This window comes from Podarcis tiliguerta (genome assembly GCF_965153285.1).
Source record: "Podarcis tiliguerta genome assembly, chromosome: 3".
Taxonomy (NCBI): Eukaryota; Metazoa; Chordata; class Lepidosauria; order Squamata; family Lacertidae; genus Podarcis; species Podarcis tiliguerta.
In genome coordinates this window covers 31534328-31550862 of record NC_139536.1, presented here as the reverse complement: position 1 = coordinate 31550862, position 16535 = coordinate 31534328, and the positions used below count along the sequence as shown (strand labels likewise).

At 37.2% G+C, this 16535-nt stretch overlaps 1 protein-coding gene across 6 annotated transcripts in view; it reads left to right on the top strand.

The window, feature by feature from the left end:
• The window catches only part of CDC42BPA (CDC42 binding protein kinase alpha), a 153627-nt gene that overhangs the window by 73403 nt on the left and 63689 nt on the right, over nt 1–16535 (top strand). For all 6 annotated transcript variants that reach the window (XM_083434380.1, XM_083434379.1, XM_083434378.1 and 3 more), the window contains exons 6-15: nt 416–509; nt 1403–1603; nt 2197–2445; nt 3331–3410; nt 4248–4414; nt 5368–5490; nt 10789–10922; nt 11903–12145; nt 13409–13519; nt 15756–16003. In XM_083434380.1, coding sequence (XP_083290506.1) covers nt 416–509; nt 1403–1603; nt 2197–2445; nt 3331–3410; nt 4248–4414; nt 5368–5490; nt 10789–10922; nt 11903–12145; nt 13409–13519; nt 15756–16003 — 1650 coding nt within the window. The remainder of the gene's footprint in view (nt 1–415; nt 510–1402; nt 1604–2196; nt 2446–3330; nt 3411–4247; nt 4415–5367; nt 5491–10788; nt 10923–11902; nt 12146–13408; nt 13520–15755; nt 16004–16535) is intronic.

The following is a 16535-nucleotide window of genomic DNA, read 5'->3' as shown; positions in this document are numbered from 1 at the left end:
TAATTGTGCAACAAATTTTATTTAAGGTTTTACTTTAAAAAAATAAAAATAAAGCATTTATGGAACTGCAGGTGACTTCTGAAGGATTGCTCCTTCTAAGGTTATGCTTATTGTGACACATGCAAGTATCATCTTTTTTCAAAAAATAAAAAAGTTGTTCAGAACTGTTGTTTTAACGTCATATGAAAATTTCAATGAACATTTAAATTGATGATGTATTAATTGATAAAATGCTATATAATTAATTGACCTAAGATTTCTTTAATCAGATGATGACCCCTCAGAGAAATACGTTTTAGTCTCATTTGTTCTCCAAAATGATACACAAATAATTTTGAATGCAAAATGTTTTATTGCACTTGTCTCAATATAATGAAAAACAACATGGAATGACTCAAATAAATTTCTTTTATAGGGACATCAAACCAGACAACATCCTGATGGATATGAATGGACATATTCGGTTAGCAGATTTTGGTTCTTGTCTGAAACTGATGGAAGATGGAACGGTAAATAATAATAAAAACAAAGCTAAAATATAGTTTTAGTCACCTTCATTTCTGTCCCTAGTCTGCCACTATATTTTTTTATAATATATTTGATAATTTATCTGATATATTTCTTAATATATACGGTATCTCTGTAAAAATTATAGTTTTATGGTAATGTAATTACACTTACAGCATAAAAGGGACACATTTTATCTGGGTGACTAATTGATTAGATTGATTCACTTTTCACCATTATTGTCCATTCATGTTTAATAAATTTCATTACTTCAGTCCTCTGTCTATTTCATTCATTATAGCTATCTGTAATTATATACAGTATATCTGTAAAATAAATACATGCCAGGAGAAGTGAAGCTTATTTGCTGTATCTTTTTAAATGCAGAATCCTACAGAATTTGGGGTCCTGTGGTATTCAATTAAATTTTACTCAAAGTGGACCGATTGACATTAATGAAAAGATTCATTGGCATGGAAGACTCCTAAAATGTTTGACATTGTCTGGAAGAAATACAGTACAAGACTATAGGAATATAGTCACACACAGCATTTCGCTTCAAGTGTTGGGAACTAAATAAGAATGCTGTTTTTAAGTAAATATTGTAATGGGGAGGAAATGTTTTATTAAAGACTTGTGTTGCATGTAACATTACCATGGCTTGCTGTCAAGCTACTTCCTTTATTTTCATCTCCTTGGGCAAATCACCACATGAAAAGAATGATTGATCTTACCTGAAGCGTAGATTTGATAGGTTCTCTGTCGCGTGACAAGGGGCATAACCATTCGGGTCCTCAGTAGCCGTATCAAATCAGAAATTTATATATTCACACTAGTACAGAAACACACATAATATTATAGATCATTTTAGTAATACAATTTATTGTCCCTTCAGGTTCAGTCTTCAGTGGCAGTTGGAACACCAGATTATATCTCTCCAGAAATCCTGCAAGCCATGGAAGATGGGAAAGGAAAGTACGGTCCTGAATGTGACTGGTGGTCCCTTGGTGTTTGCATGTATGAAATGCTTTATGGTGAAACACCCTTTTATGCAGAATCCCTGGTGGAGACATATGGAAAGATAATGAACCACAAAGTGAGTGGGGCAGTATTTGTGAACAGATGACCAGCAATTCTGCTCAGTGCTTTATTGTCCTTAAGATGTTAACATTGATTGTTTCACCAAGAGAATACATTAGCTTCAATAAACTATAGGCTTGGCTTTTAGCTGCTTCAATGCTTAGAGTACTGTCTTTGTTGACCTCAGATTTTCAGGTTTTACTTTATAATGATACTTTTAGCTTGGACATAGTGGAAGTTCTATAATCACTACACATGAATATATGTTGGCTGTGTAACATTATTGGAAAGTGATTGGATAATTCATTGAGTAATGGAGTGCTGTATGCTTGACAAAATTAACATATTTAACTGCAAAATAATTGCAGTAGAAATGAATTAAAGATACTGCCACTGTTTTTCCTTTAAGAAGTCCAACTAGCCACTGAGGCTGCATTTATAAACACATACATTAGTGAGTGGACCATGTGTTGTTGTCTTGGTTTAGTTATAAAGAAATTGCCACAGAAATACTAGGAAATATGGCACTGTTCTATTTATAACACTAAATGTTTTGTTTTGTTTTGTTTCACAGTATGATCCTAATTCTCCCATCTTTTTTTCTGTAAGGAGAGGTTTCAGTTTCCTGTCCAAATGACGGATGTGTCTGAAAACGCCAAGGACCTAATTCGAAGACTCATTTGTAGCAGAGAGCATAGACTTGGGCAGAATGGAATAGAAGACTTTAAAGGCCACCCATTCTTTTCCGGGATTGACTGGGATAACATTCGAAACTGCGAAGCACCTTACATCCCTGAAGTTAGCAGTCCAACAGATACATCAAATTTTGATGTAGATGATGATTGTTTAAAGAATTCTGTAAGTTATTCCAGAGCAACTTCTGCAAACTTTGATCTCCCAATCCCATTTTTTGGACTGAATACGCCCAAAATACAGTATTTATATCAGATTACTTTAGATTTCAAGAAGATACCTTACTGTTTTTATAGCCGAAAGAAGTACAAAATAAACCATAATTGAGGGGGTTTTCTATTTGTTTTTTTAAAATGTGTTTTTATGGTGTATTAGTTGCATGCTGACTTGCAAAGAAGGCTTAAAATAACAATGGTTTTTTAAAAAAAGCTTGCCTGCCTTCCCAGGAGAAAAAGCATATAGAATATATATGTTTTCATTTAAAAATGTATACTTCATTTCACCATCTGGTTCCCAAAGCAGCTTACAAAATAAAAAAACAGAACATACAAAATACAAAACGTATATCAAACATTAGTAATTTAAACATCAGAGTCCCATTCTCTGGGGTTTCCATTCCTCCTGGAATTAAAAAAATTTAACAAGGCACCTGAAACTTAGCAGGTACTTGCCTGATTTCTGTTGGGAGAGAATTCCATAAAGTTGGTCCCACTACTCCCCATTGACATGCAGCCTTCAGGCTGCTTTTTTGCAATCTACCTCTCTACTTTTGATTGCTGAGTGCTACCAGGAATGAGAAGCCCTGGGATAGAAAGGGGACTTCAGTATCATAAAGGCCCAGGAAAGACAGCTGCATCAATTCTGTGGTGCTTTTTTCAGCTCCTGGATGGTAACATTGCAACCACCAAGAATGGGGGAAAGGTACTGTTATTAATTTGTATCCTAAGGCTATTTGCTGTTTGCCCTGGAAGAGTGCTCAGTTGATTCAGATGTAATATATCAGCTTTTGGAAACTAATGACATCAAATTTAACATGCTTTTATCCCACAGGAGACAATGCCCCCACCAACACATACTGCATTTTCTGGCCATCATCTGCCCTTTGTAGGATTCACATACACAAGTAGCTGGTGAGTAGAAGCCTTGGGTTTTCAAGAGACTTTGTATACTTTAATCTAGGAAAAGGCAAGTTTATCTTATTTACAGTTGTCACACAAAGCATGCATTCTAATGCAGTGTTGATAACAGACATATTTCTCCTCCAATTCAAATGTAAACATGTAAAATATTTCTGTTTCCTTCCTATTGCTTGAATGATGGCTGAATACAAATATAATAAGAAGTTATGTATTGCTTGCTTTCTTCAGTGAAGTGAGAAATAGTAGTTCGCTGGATCATAATGACACAACAAAATGTTCAGTCACAATTTATTTAGCTATGGGGAGAACTGATCATCTGATGACACAATGTGGCTTGCACTCATAGGGCAGAGCCTACATAGTAGGTCACTTCATTCACTACATTATTTAGATGTACACATAAAATGTTTTTAATATTGCAATCCTATACAATACAATTTCAGAAGTAAGCTCCATTAAATTCAGTGGAACTTTCTCTTGGGTCAGTGTGTGTAGGTTGTACCCAAGTTTAAGAATGTAATGTGTGTTTTCAGCAGTGTTTGCAAACACTGTACCATACAGGTGCATTCTTCAGGATGCCATGACTGGTGCAACTGCCTGTTGTGAATACATGGAGTGGCAAATCAAAGTTTGCCACTACATAATGTGTGAAATAGGCAGAACCTGTACCACTTTTTAAAAAATGTGTATGATGCCTGTATTTTAGAGTAATTTGCAAATGTTGCATGCAGTTTTTTAAAAAATGAATTATATTATCGTAATGTGATAAGATAGTTGAACTGCTGGAATAATGAGTAAGTTGGCTTTTTCATGTTTCTATCTTCGCAGTGTCCTTTCAGACCGCAGTAGTCTAAGATATGCAGCTGGGCAACGGGCTATGGATCTCGATGCCAACGTTCAAAGGACACTTGAGGATACCTTAGCAACAGAAGCATATGAGAGGCGAATAAAGCGCTTGGAGCAGGAAAAACTTGAACTTAGCAGAAAACTACAAGGTATTCCTATAAGAAGGATCTTTAATCATTTATTTGAATTAAATTCATTTAATATATTCATTGGATAAAATGAATATATTACCCATATATAACATGAGTAGTAACTTACCAAGTTTGCCATAGTGACGGCTTAGTAAAAATGATCATTGGAAGCCAATTGAAGAACTAGTAGTCTTATGATTTTTCAAGAATATCTATAAATGATTTAGGGAAAAGGGACTTAGGCAGACGCAACCACCATTGAACACAATGTGTTTTGACTATGCATTATTTGGGCTTTGCATGCTATCCCTGGAACATAACCCCTGTTTGGTTGGGAGTGCCATGTATAGAGGAGAAAAAGACTTGCCACCAAAACTTGTGAAACTCCAAGAGAGGGAGGAAACTGAAAAAAGAAAAGGAGACATTAGCAGAAACCTTAATATATATCATAATAAAGTGACAAAGGATTTGAAGAATTAATTCCATCATTTGTTTTGCTGGACATAAGGAACCTTGATTTCACATTAAATAGGCATAAACAGCACTTGTTTTATACGTTCAGTGCAAACGCTGTTACTTGGTCTTATTTTTACTTCAGGTTGTCCATCCTTTGTTTCTGTAACATGGGAACATCTGGACAGTTTAATGCACATGTTCCTAATGTTCCTGATCACTCAAGGGGAATAGAGCTGTTTTCTTACTCTCAAAAAAGGGGAAAGTCCAAGCTATCTTGAGTGAGGAAAATGTTTATTGATCCTTTAAAGATTCTTTTTCTTCACTGCATGTGAAACAGATGATATGTGTTTTTGACAGCTACCAGGCCATAGACACTGCCTTGGGTATCCCTTGGGCAGTATTTTATGCGAGGTCTCAAGGTCCAGTAACTCCTATATGCTCAGTAACTGGATTGAAACTTGTGGATGCAGTCTCTCTCAAGTGTCTCCTTCCCTCCCTTTCTTTTTTTAAAAAAGAGTCCACACAAACAATCCAGGCCCTGCATTATTCAACTGTAGATGGTCCATTAACAGCAAGCAAAGATTTAGAAATTAAAAGCCTAAAAGAAGAAATCGAAAAACTAAGAAAACAGGTGACTGGTAAGTCCTAGCCATTTGACATTTTAACTCATCACTAGTTCTGTTTCTGCTTTTTATGTTCCATTTAATATTTATCAGAAAATAAGGAGCAAACAATACTTGTCTACACAAACATCCACATTTACATTATCGATTAGTCTACTCGTTTGAGTGAGGTGTGGTTCATTCCTTCTTTGCTGATTCATTATTACAGCCTCTGTACCTCATTTGGAATGCTGTGTGCAGTCCCCTTCTCAAAAAGGGTCTCGGAGATATGATTTCAAATTGGATTGTGAATCTGGCTTGTTTGGAAGCCATGGTCCATGTTTGCATGTAGTCGGAATCTATGATTTAACTGCAGCTACCAGATTCATGTCACCACTAGCATGAAGAGAGGAGCGAAGTGGCAGTGAAGGGGCTCCATGTGCTTTTATGCAGCCCATGCGAATCCTGGCTTGTTAAGACAGGATACAGTTGTGTGACTGCCTGCAGCTAATGGTTTCAGTAACATTTTTCTGAGGCAGATATTTGGCCTATGCTCACTTTATGATTTTGCTTGCATAAGCAGTTCAGTGACCAGTTTGCCCTGACTCATAGGCCTACATAAGTACACAGTAGCACTTCTTCCAGCTGTGCCTGGCAGCAGGGAGACTGTTCAACATTCCAGAAAGGTTTTTCTGATTACCTTTGTAAACACAAGGAGGGTAGCCATGAAAATTGGGAGCTTGCCAGCCTTTATAAGTGGAGTTTGGTATTTATTCACATTTGCACATATAGAATTAAATAATTCATCCCCATCATCGCAGCGGCTGTTGTCCTTGGAGATTGAACTCTGCCTTTTGAGTTAATATTGGCTCTTGATATTTTAGACATAATGAGTTTGTGATCACAATTCTGATTGTAATCATACTTGCTTGCTAGAAACAAAGTTTTAAATAAATAGTGTATCAACTAAACTCATGGTTTTCTTGGCATTTTGAGTGAGACTGTGGTTTGGCTGTGGAGTTGGAATTAAATTGGAAGATAAGATCATTCTATTTGAGGTTTTTTTTTATTTAAAAAATCCTAAAATATAGCTGTTTTTTCATGAACACAGCTGTACAGGAATGTATTTTCTGTCCAAAACAACTGTAGATGGAAAAACTACACTGAATAACTCTGGCATCCCAACTTTGTTAGGGTATGCATGGAAGAGTTTATGATCTGATTTGGTTTCTTGTATAAATCACTTATTCAAGTATGAATGCTGAAGTGAAATTCATGGCTGGTATATTGTTATATAGAGTAGCTTACTTGTTCCTCAAAAATGTGCTGAAAGTGGGATCAAATTCAATGCTGTATTTATAAATTGAGATGGATTGTCTGATAATGAAATTAGTTCTTCCAGTTGATGATCTCAGTGACATGTTTGTATTAAATTGTGTAGTATTTTCCAAATTATACTGAACATTGGTGGGGGAACTATTTCAGACTGAGAGATGGATTGGAACTTCCCCAACCTTCCAGGGCCCACATACCAGTGGTGGGTGGGGCAAAAATAAATAGGGCTCAAAAAAATGCATGTACCTGACTTGTTCCCATGCAACATAGTGAGGCCTTGGGGAGGAGCAAAGCACTTGAGTGCATTTAACCAAAGTTCACTTTAAACTATGGATTAATGTTGTGGCTGAAGCAGATCTCTGAATTCCTGCATAGATTTTTCTCACCTAAATTTTAAGTCAAAGCTTCAATTTTATTTGTATGGTATTACATTAAAAAAAATCTTCTATATATTTCCAGCTGGTGATGCAGCTGTGAAAAGCACAAAGTTAAAGTGTTGCCATTGGTAAATGGGTTTACATTGCATGAGAAAAAGCACAACAGAATATTTTTTATAAATGCACAAACAGCAGATACTTGGAGAACTGGATAATTCCATGAAAATGTCAATTTACAGACTCCTTTTTCATTTTCATATCACTTTAAAGATAATTTCCCAAGCAACAGTTTTTCAAAATGGTATTTTACACGTGAGTAAAATAACCTGAAGTGTGACATGTATTCAGCACTTGCCTGTGAAACGTATATATTACCACAGATGAAAAAAATATCCATAATTTAAGAGAAAATACGTTATGCTTGCCGATCAGAAGGTCGGTGGTTCAGATTCCTGTAACGGGGTGAGATCCCATTGTTCAGTCCCTGCTCCTGCCAACCTAGCAGTTCGAAAGCACATCAAAGTGCAAGTAGATAAATAGGTACCGCTCTGGCGGGAAGGTAAACGGCATTTCCGTGTGCTGCTCTGGTTCGCCAGAAGTGGCTTAGTCATGCTGGCCACATGACCTGGAAGCTGTATGCTTGGCCAATAAAGCGAGATGAGCACCGCAACCCCAGAGTCGGCCATGACTGGACCTAATGGTCAGGGGTCCCTTTCCCTTTCCCTTTAAAAAGAAAGCATTTAAACTATCTATGGCATATTACTTGATTATTTTTGTAGGGCAGATCAAGGCAGCTAACAAACAGTTTAATGTTTATGAGAGTAAATATTATGTGCTGTGCCTAATGTTATATATATGTAAAGAAGCTTACAAATGTTACATTGGTCACTAAAGAATTATCCATACTGTAAAATAAGCAAAATACGTTTCTTTGTAAGGATATTGGAGTATAAAAAGGTGTTACAAAACCACTCTTTTTTTTCCCTTTCCATTTTCCAGTGCTATTTCTCCTGTTACTAATCTGTTCTCAGATTGCATCTCTTATTGTGGGGCCCCAGAGTGTGGTTCGGAGTCATTTAATCTTATGCTTGTACAGATCAGAAACAAGACATTGGATCCTACAATGGGTCCTGGGAATCCTTCACAGGCAGCCTGATGCTGTGCATATTTGTTCAGAGCTTAGTTCTACTGTGTAGAAGAGTATATAGAACTGGCAACCTACTGAGACTCACCAGCATGCTGTGGTGGTCATGGTTTGAGAACCATTGTTATATAGTGATACAGCTGCTTTTGGGTAGAACTACAGCTGTTAACCTAGAACAGGAAGACTGAATAGGAAATAGCTTATCACTGGATAATAGACCCTGAATCTGGATTTTAATTTTGTTTCTTTATTGAATTGCTGCTTAAGAACACTTCTAGTGAAAATAAGAGTTGAAGTGTTTCACATTGGAGTTCTGCTCAGCCATAGTCTTAGTAAATTATGGCATTTTTCTCTCCCCATCATTCCAAACAATGATAGCCTAGCATATGCTTTTAGTTTTTGAGGTCGGAGTTATAATATTTAGTTATCTAAGTTACATAGGAGAAAATTTTGAGGAATCTTTAATATAGTGAAAAAATGTAAGGGAAAGAGTAGACAAGAGAGCAAAGTAATTTACACGTGAAAGAGAGATTTATTTTGGCTGTCTTTAACAGTATATCAATTTCGTGTCCTGGTGACCAGCGGAGAGTTAATCATTTCAGCCATTGAGATACAGCTGTCGTTTAAGCTTTCTCAACTTATTAAAAGGAGAGTTGAGAATTTATGCAGTACAATTTATGTGTACAATGTGTACAATTGCTGCTCTTTCAGAACCATGTTGGTGAAAAAGATTAAGTCAGTGTTGGGGTTCTAGACTAGAGAAAGCTGGTCGCAAACTTAAGTCTGATTGAAATAATTTTGGATGGATTGGGTAGATTTCTTTATGACATTTTGTGACATAGCTGAGATATTTTAAATGCATTTTTAAAATGCATGTTTGCTTTTAAGGTGGTTTTCAGGGTTTTCAGGAATATGTTTCTTCAGTAGTGGCAGATGCAATAAACTTAACAGGACATGCAAACACAAATCATAGAATCTTAGAGCTGGAAGGGTCGTCTAGTCCTACCCCCGCAATGGTGTTAGCATTAGAAATAAAGAAAGCTGTCTGAATGTAATGTGAATATGATCAACAAGATACTGCCTTTAGTAATTCAATATTTTTGGTAGTTTTGTTTAAAAACACACACACACAAAAACAGAACACCCTGCTATTTGATTTGTAATGTCATAGCATTGCATGCTGTGATTATACATCATAAAATTGCATACTATTTCTGGCAATCAGCTAAAGTTGAAAATTTAAACAGTGAAGGGTTTTTTTTAAAATCTGATCTTAAAATTACTATGCTGAACCTGGAGTTCCATTTCCTTGGAATTAAGATATGTTGAAACAGTTAGACTTTGTCCCTGAGAGCAGAGTGTTGTTGTACTTCTGGCTGGTTCAGTGCTTCTGTCTGTCATGGTTGTGGCTACATACAGCAGATTTATTTCTGGTTGTGTGTTCTTTTCTGTATTAGGTTCCTCTCTGGGGTTAGCACATATGGATTATTTAAGTCCAAGTGAGATGTGTGGCCCTGTTTTCTTGTTTCTGTCTTCCTGTCCCTTTCCATTAAAAAGGCAAAACCTTCCAGACAGCGACTTCTTAATACTTTTTCTTTCTCATTACAGAAATAATTAGCTTTGACATTATACATAGTACAATTCAGGGAACATTTAGAAATGCAGAGTAAGACATTATTCTATGTAGCTGTTGCTTCTTTTTTTCTTATTTCTCATCAACAAAGGAAATTTGGGGATGGGAGTTGAATATGGTCAGTCTGCTGTGCATGATCACAAAAAATTGATAGCTATCTGTCAACTTGTTAGAACAAGGATGATGCTGGGAAAGTGGTGGTAAAGAAAGTTGTGTGTGGCAGCATCTACTCTCTAGAACTTGCTGTTCATTAAAATTAGACAGGCACTTTCACCGTTTTCAGGGCTTGTTTAGGCAAGTCTACCCTGACATGTAATTCTATTATTTATATCTGTTTTAATGTGCTAAACTTTTTAAAGGCTGCCCTGAAAGTTCAATAAAATGCTTGGAAACGAACAGGTTTAAGACAGAGGTTGAGAGCAACCAGCTGTCATGATATTTTGTTGCCTACCTAGGCAAATTTCCACACTAGCTCACTGTTTTCTATCCAGCAACAAGCAAATTAGTAACATCAGTATAGGAAAGGGGACCTTAAAGAAACTCTGGTTTTGATATGTGCAAATGTTCAGATACATAACTGAATGTGGAGCCTCATCAGTAACGTATTTTACAGAAGGGGCAGTTCGAAACAGAGACGGAAGTTGTCCCTAGAGCTAGGAAGCCCTGTTGCTATAAATAACACCCCACACACATCTCTCTTGCTTTGTAGTTGGCAACTAATTGTTCAACAGGTACTCCTCAGAGGGCTGGATTTAGCCTTGGGGTCTTAATTGGCTATTTGCTATTGTATAGCAGTAAGTATTATATTTTACCCTGTGATGTTTAACAATGATTTTCTTTCCTAGATTCTGGACGACTGGAGCAGCAGCTTGAAGAGGCCAGTTCTGCAAGGCGAGAATTAGAAGATGCTTCCAGACACATCAAAACATTTGAGAAGCAAATCAAAGCACTAAAGCAAGAAAGGGATGATCTTAATAAGGTAAAAATGATTTCATCTGTTCTTTTATTTAAAGACAACGCTTGCACCCACTTCACTTGAGCAACACTTTACTTGAGATTTAAATGGTCTTAACATAGGTATACAGGGGGAAAATATCACACTGTATAAACATATCAATCTGAATGCTATTTATGAAATGGTTATTATTTAAAGAGCGTTGTAAGCATTGCCAAATGTGTGCTCATGGAAGTAATACTTCTGGTACATAAACAACTGGGAGGGAGTGGGGATTTGCTCTAGTGCCAGGAGAACCTCTTCCCATAGCAGTCCTGGTTCTATTCTTGCCAGAGGACAGGTTGCTGTGGGTCTGGTAGAGCAACCCCATAAATGAACACATCTAACCAAATCAACAGCATGATGAGTGAGAGGAAATTTGCTTTGGGTCAAAGGTGCAGGTATTCCATCTTTGGTTTAGTTAGTTGGTATAAGGGGCCCGTTAATGAGTGGCAGGGTGTTTCACCTGATTGAATTAGGAAGCGGTAGATCTTGTGATCTGGCATATCCATGATCTCCTTAGCCCAGAGCAAAGAAGACAAGACTATATTAATTTCCATGACAAAAGAGGGTGGTGGCTGGTCCTGCCAATATAATCTGTCTTTGAGAGTCAGTTTTTCTGAACTAGCAGTTAAAGACAAGATAGAGACTAAGATAGGAGTGTGGGGAACATAATGAAAGTGAGCTAGTGATGGAAAGGTTTGACTTTGGCCATAGCTACATATAATTAGCTGAATTATAACCAATCATAACCAATTCAAATTTGGTTATGAAGTTCCAATGAATGCTAGCATTTTTGTGGAACCTTTTTTGCTTGTTAAAACACTTGTTAAAGATTCTGTACAGAATCTCTTGTTTGGGGGTGGGAAGTGGGCAACTGATACTTGTTTATATTAATTCTACAACCCACCTAGTGGCAAAATTCTAAAATTCATGGATATTTTATCTTTTGCTTTTGACTGCAGGAACTAATTGAGTCTAGTGAAAGATTAAAGGCCCAAACCAAAGAGCTGAAAGATGCACACAGCCAACGGAAACTGGCTATGCAGGAATTCTCTGAGATGAATGAGCGTCTTACTGACTTGCATTCACAAAAACAGAAACTTACTCGTCAAGTCAGAGATAAGGAAGAAGAGATGGAAGTGGTGATGCAAAAAGTGGAAAGCTTGAGGCAAGACCTACGCAGAACAGACAGAATGAAAAAGGAAGTAAGTCACTTTTGGGATAGTAACTACAAGGAAGTTTGACCAAAATAAAGCCTATTTCCCAGTGATTTTTGTTGACATGGAATAATAGTTGACAAATAATTTACTTTTGCTATTTGTTTGTAATTCTCTGCAGTAACTTCAGTATATTTTCAAAGTGTTTCACTTTTTCAGTCTGGCTTTATAAAGTCTGGAAGATTTTTTAAAAAAATTGAGTATCTCAGTATAAATTTGCAAACTAGGTAACATTAATGGAGGGAAGATGAAGGGTTGCATTCAATATAGTGCTAAGTAGCACTTTGCATGAGCAGAATGACTTCTGCTTGTGTAACAAGACTCTCTCTGCTTCCCCCTCCCATGCCCCCTAAATTTCTTATGGGTTTTTCCCAAACCTCCAGAGCAGATGCGGTCATGGTGTTGGGGGACGGGGGGGATGTTTTGTTGCACAAGCAGAGGTTATTTCACTTACACATTTATTTAATGGAATACTGCCAGTATCATTGAATAAGCTGATGATAATGTATCAATGCTTTTTATTTCATTTTGTGAAAAAAATACAGAATAAAGTCAGGTATCAGGAATCCATTTTATCTGTTGTGAATAGATTTTAAATACAATATTTGCTTACAATTTTAAGAGTGCAATCCTATACATGTTTACTTAGATGTAAGCCTTATTGAGTCCAGTGAGACTTGTACCCAGGTAAATGTGTATAGGATTGCAGCGTAAGTGTCTGTTTATATGATCTGTTTTACTATTTATTATTAATATTTAATTATTGATGTATGTAAATGAATTAGCCATGTTTTTGTATGTAATGACAAAACAACAAAACGATGATTATTTAATAACAGAGAATAGAAGTATTTGCAGCTCTGAGTGAAGATTGCTAGACAACACAGCTGCATTGTAATATGACTGCTTTCCAGAAGTTGGAGGCTAAAAATAGGAATGAATAATACACTGCAGTCGCTTACCTACTTACCTGAGTAAGCTTCATTGAACTTAGTGGGAGTTCAGTGAGTAGACATGTATAGAACTGTTAGTGTACAATTCTAAACACTCTTATTCCAGCTGATGTCAGCGGGACTTACTGAAAGTCAGTGTGGTTTGGGAAGTTCATTGCCCTTGGCTTCTGCCTAACCATCCGAAACAGGTCACAGTTAAGGACAGAATACTAAGAAACATGAGTTCTTTTTCTGTGCATTATAAAAGAAACCAACGTTCAAAACAGTGGTTATGATTTTAAAAAAAATATTTTTGTAGCTGGAAGTTCATGCTGAAGCTGCAGCTGCTGAGGCATCCAAGGACAGGAAATTGCGTGAGCGAAGTGAGCAGTACTCTAAGCAGCTGGAAAATGAGTTAGAAGGACTAAAGGTCAGTCTTTGTTAACTTCATCATTTTAAAATGGAATAGCCACATATTAGATCTGATAGATCACTGTCAGACACAGTATAAAGAGGAATGCAAGTTAGTAGTGTATATTATTGTATCTAGTTATGGAGGGGAAAACAAAAACTTTTGAATGCTTGCTTCAATTTACTTACAGCACAGTAGTACAAACTCTTTCCCTCAATTACCTCATTTACATGTAATATGAAAGGTTAGAGAATCCCAAGAAATGTTACTAGTTTGTCTCTTCTAATGCAGAGGTTCCCAGATGTAACTAGAATAGTCTGCATTTAGAGACTAATGGAAAGCAAGGGATTCCTGAATGTTATGAGCCATTTTCCAGTGGATCGAACAGGGGATTTTGTTGGGAACTTTGTCTTGCTATGGAATGGCAAGATGAGGTGGACCATGGACATGATAATTTCTGAGTGTCCTCTCTGACATTATAGATTCCATGCTTCTCTTTGGTATTTATGGGAACTGTAGTCAGTGAAACAGGCCAGATAACAACTAGAGTGCAGATTGCGACTGTCTCTCTCCAAAGGTGGCCGAAGAGAGGTTAGAGCATATAATCGTACATACAACATGGCAGTGCAGGCAGCAGAGAATGCATATTTTGCTGCCTCTGCTGCATCCTCAGATAGCCACTGCCTCTGCTGCATCCTCAGATAGCCGCACAGAGCTGTCATTAACACCTGTCTTATCAGGCCTATTATAACCTATTTGGCAAGCAAAACCAGTCACCTTCACTGTCTTGATGCCATTATTATGCTGTCCCCATTGACACCTAGGTCAGTTTTGTGGGATCAATTTCAGTTGATGCAGCTTGATGACGTGGACAAGGAACTTTCATCTATACAACTGATGACATGCCCACTCTACCCATACCATTCATGGCTAATTAAAGCTAGCCTAGGGGGCTGTAGGTGACAGTACCATTGCATGAAGTCATGATGACTGCGCTCAATGAGGCAGTAGTCTGCCTCTCCTAAGAAAGACTGTTCTGGACCCAGTGGTTTATAATAATTACCCCCTGGCCACAAATAAACCTTTTTGGGGTGAATGTGCTTTAGAGGATAGTAGAGCCATAGTTGGATAACAATGATTTATCTGGATCCATTTCAGTCTTGAGTTCAGGCCTCATTGGGGGACTGAATGGGCTTTCATTGCCACTTTTATAAAAAAAGGGACAAGCAGAGTGCAACCTTGCTCCTTCCACGTATCACCTTCATGACACCATTGACTGTGGTATGCTCATGGATCAACTGTGTTGGATTTATATCAGTGCCTCTTGTGTTTCTGTGGTTCTATTCCTATCTGCAGGGTCAATTCCAAAAAGTAGCATTGGAGGGGGGCTTCTCAAGTTCCTTGCTTTGGGGTTCCACAGGACATAATTCTGTCCCCAATGCTATTTAACATCTATATGAAGCTATTGAGAGTAGGCCTTGTTTGGAGTGAACTGTCATCCGTAACACCTGAATTGGGAGTGGCCATGCATTCTGAGAGCTGATGCCTGGACACAAGTGGCTAGATAAGGGCCAATGAAACAAATCCTGTTAAGCAGGAGACCCTGTGGGTGAGAGGTTCTTGTGTCTGGGAGATAGACCAGTTTCCTGACTGGATGAGGCTGCATTCACTCTGAAAGAGTGGGGAGACCCAAGTAATAGTCATGGCTTGGAGCAACTTTTACCAGCTTTGGCTGGTATGCCATCTACAGCCATTTATATATTGTCAGGCAGAAAAGCATATTCTGAAGTAGAATTGTGCTTTTAAATATAAGAAATTCAGTGTACTGTTTTTTTAAAAATTGTTAGTGTTTTCAATCTGTACTTGAACAGAATGCTGAAATGACAGGAGACGATTAAGGCTGCACTCATATGCATGCTTTCTCCATCAAATGCTGTGGGGCTCACTTCTGAGTATATATGCATTGGTTTTCACTGCAATACTGTTAAACCCCTAAGGATTCATGTTACGTTTAGGCAATCCATTGCTTGACACAGTATAGGGTGTCTTTGCTGGCTGTTACTTTAGTTTGACATTGATTTCAAAACAACTTGGATATTGATGTAAAAATGTAATTGCAGTTAGTTGCACTTTCACTTAAACGTGTGTCCCCCACCCCCACTAGATTGAGGTATTTCTAAGCTAATACTTTCATAGTTCTGCTGTGTAGACTAATCATGGAAGCTAATTATGAGATGTCCCCTTTTTTTAATAGCAAAAACAAATTGGTCGCTCCCCAGGGGTGAGCAGCACAGAACATCAACAAGAGATCACGAAATTAAAATCTGACTTGGAGAAGAAAAGCGTTTTTTATGAAGAAGAGATATCTAAACGAGAACTAATACATTGTAATGAACTAAAAAATTTGAAGAAGGAACTGCGTGATGCAGAAAGCCAACAACTTGCTCTCAAAAAAGAGATCCTAATCTTGAAAGACAAGTTAGAAAAGACAAGGAGAGAAAGGTATGCATAACCCAGTTATTTTGCTGCTTGATTACATGTCCATTTGCAAAACCCAATGTCTGTGCATGAATCTCTGCAAGATTTTTGCAAAATCGATGCCACTGTGGCAAATCAAATACAATAGCTACATTCAAGATATGTGGTACTTCACCATACTTACACTGACTGTATGTAAATATTCAACTTTTTTAACTTTGAGGCAACAAAAAGTCTATTTTAGATTCTGAAGTGTACCTAACCTGCAGTTCTAAGCAAACCTGGTAGAAACTATTTCCAACTAAACATTAGGAGGAATAAGTAATTGATAAGTAATTAAAACTGGTGGCTTGAGCATAAGCTTTATATTAGAGTGGCAGTACTATTTTGATGGATAGTGTTCATAAACAATCTCCATTGTTTGTCCTTCATGTGTTGCAGCAAGCAAGTTTTGATATATATTAGTTACATCTGCATGATGTACATGGAATCATTTCATTACATTCTCACAATGACATAGTGAGATGGTTGAAGCTGACATTTCACTCATTGTATC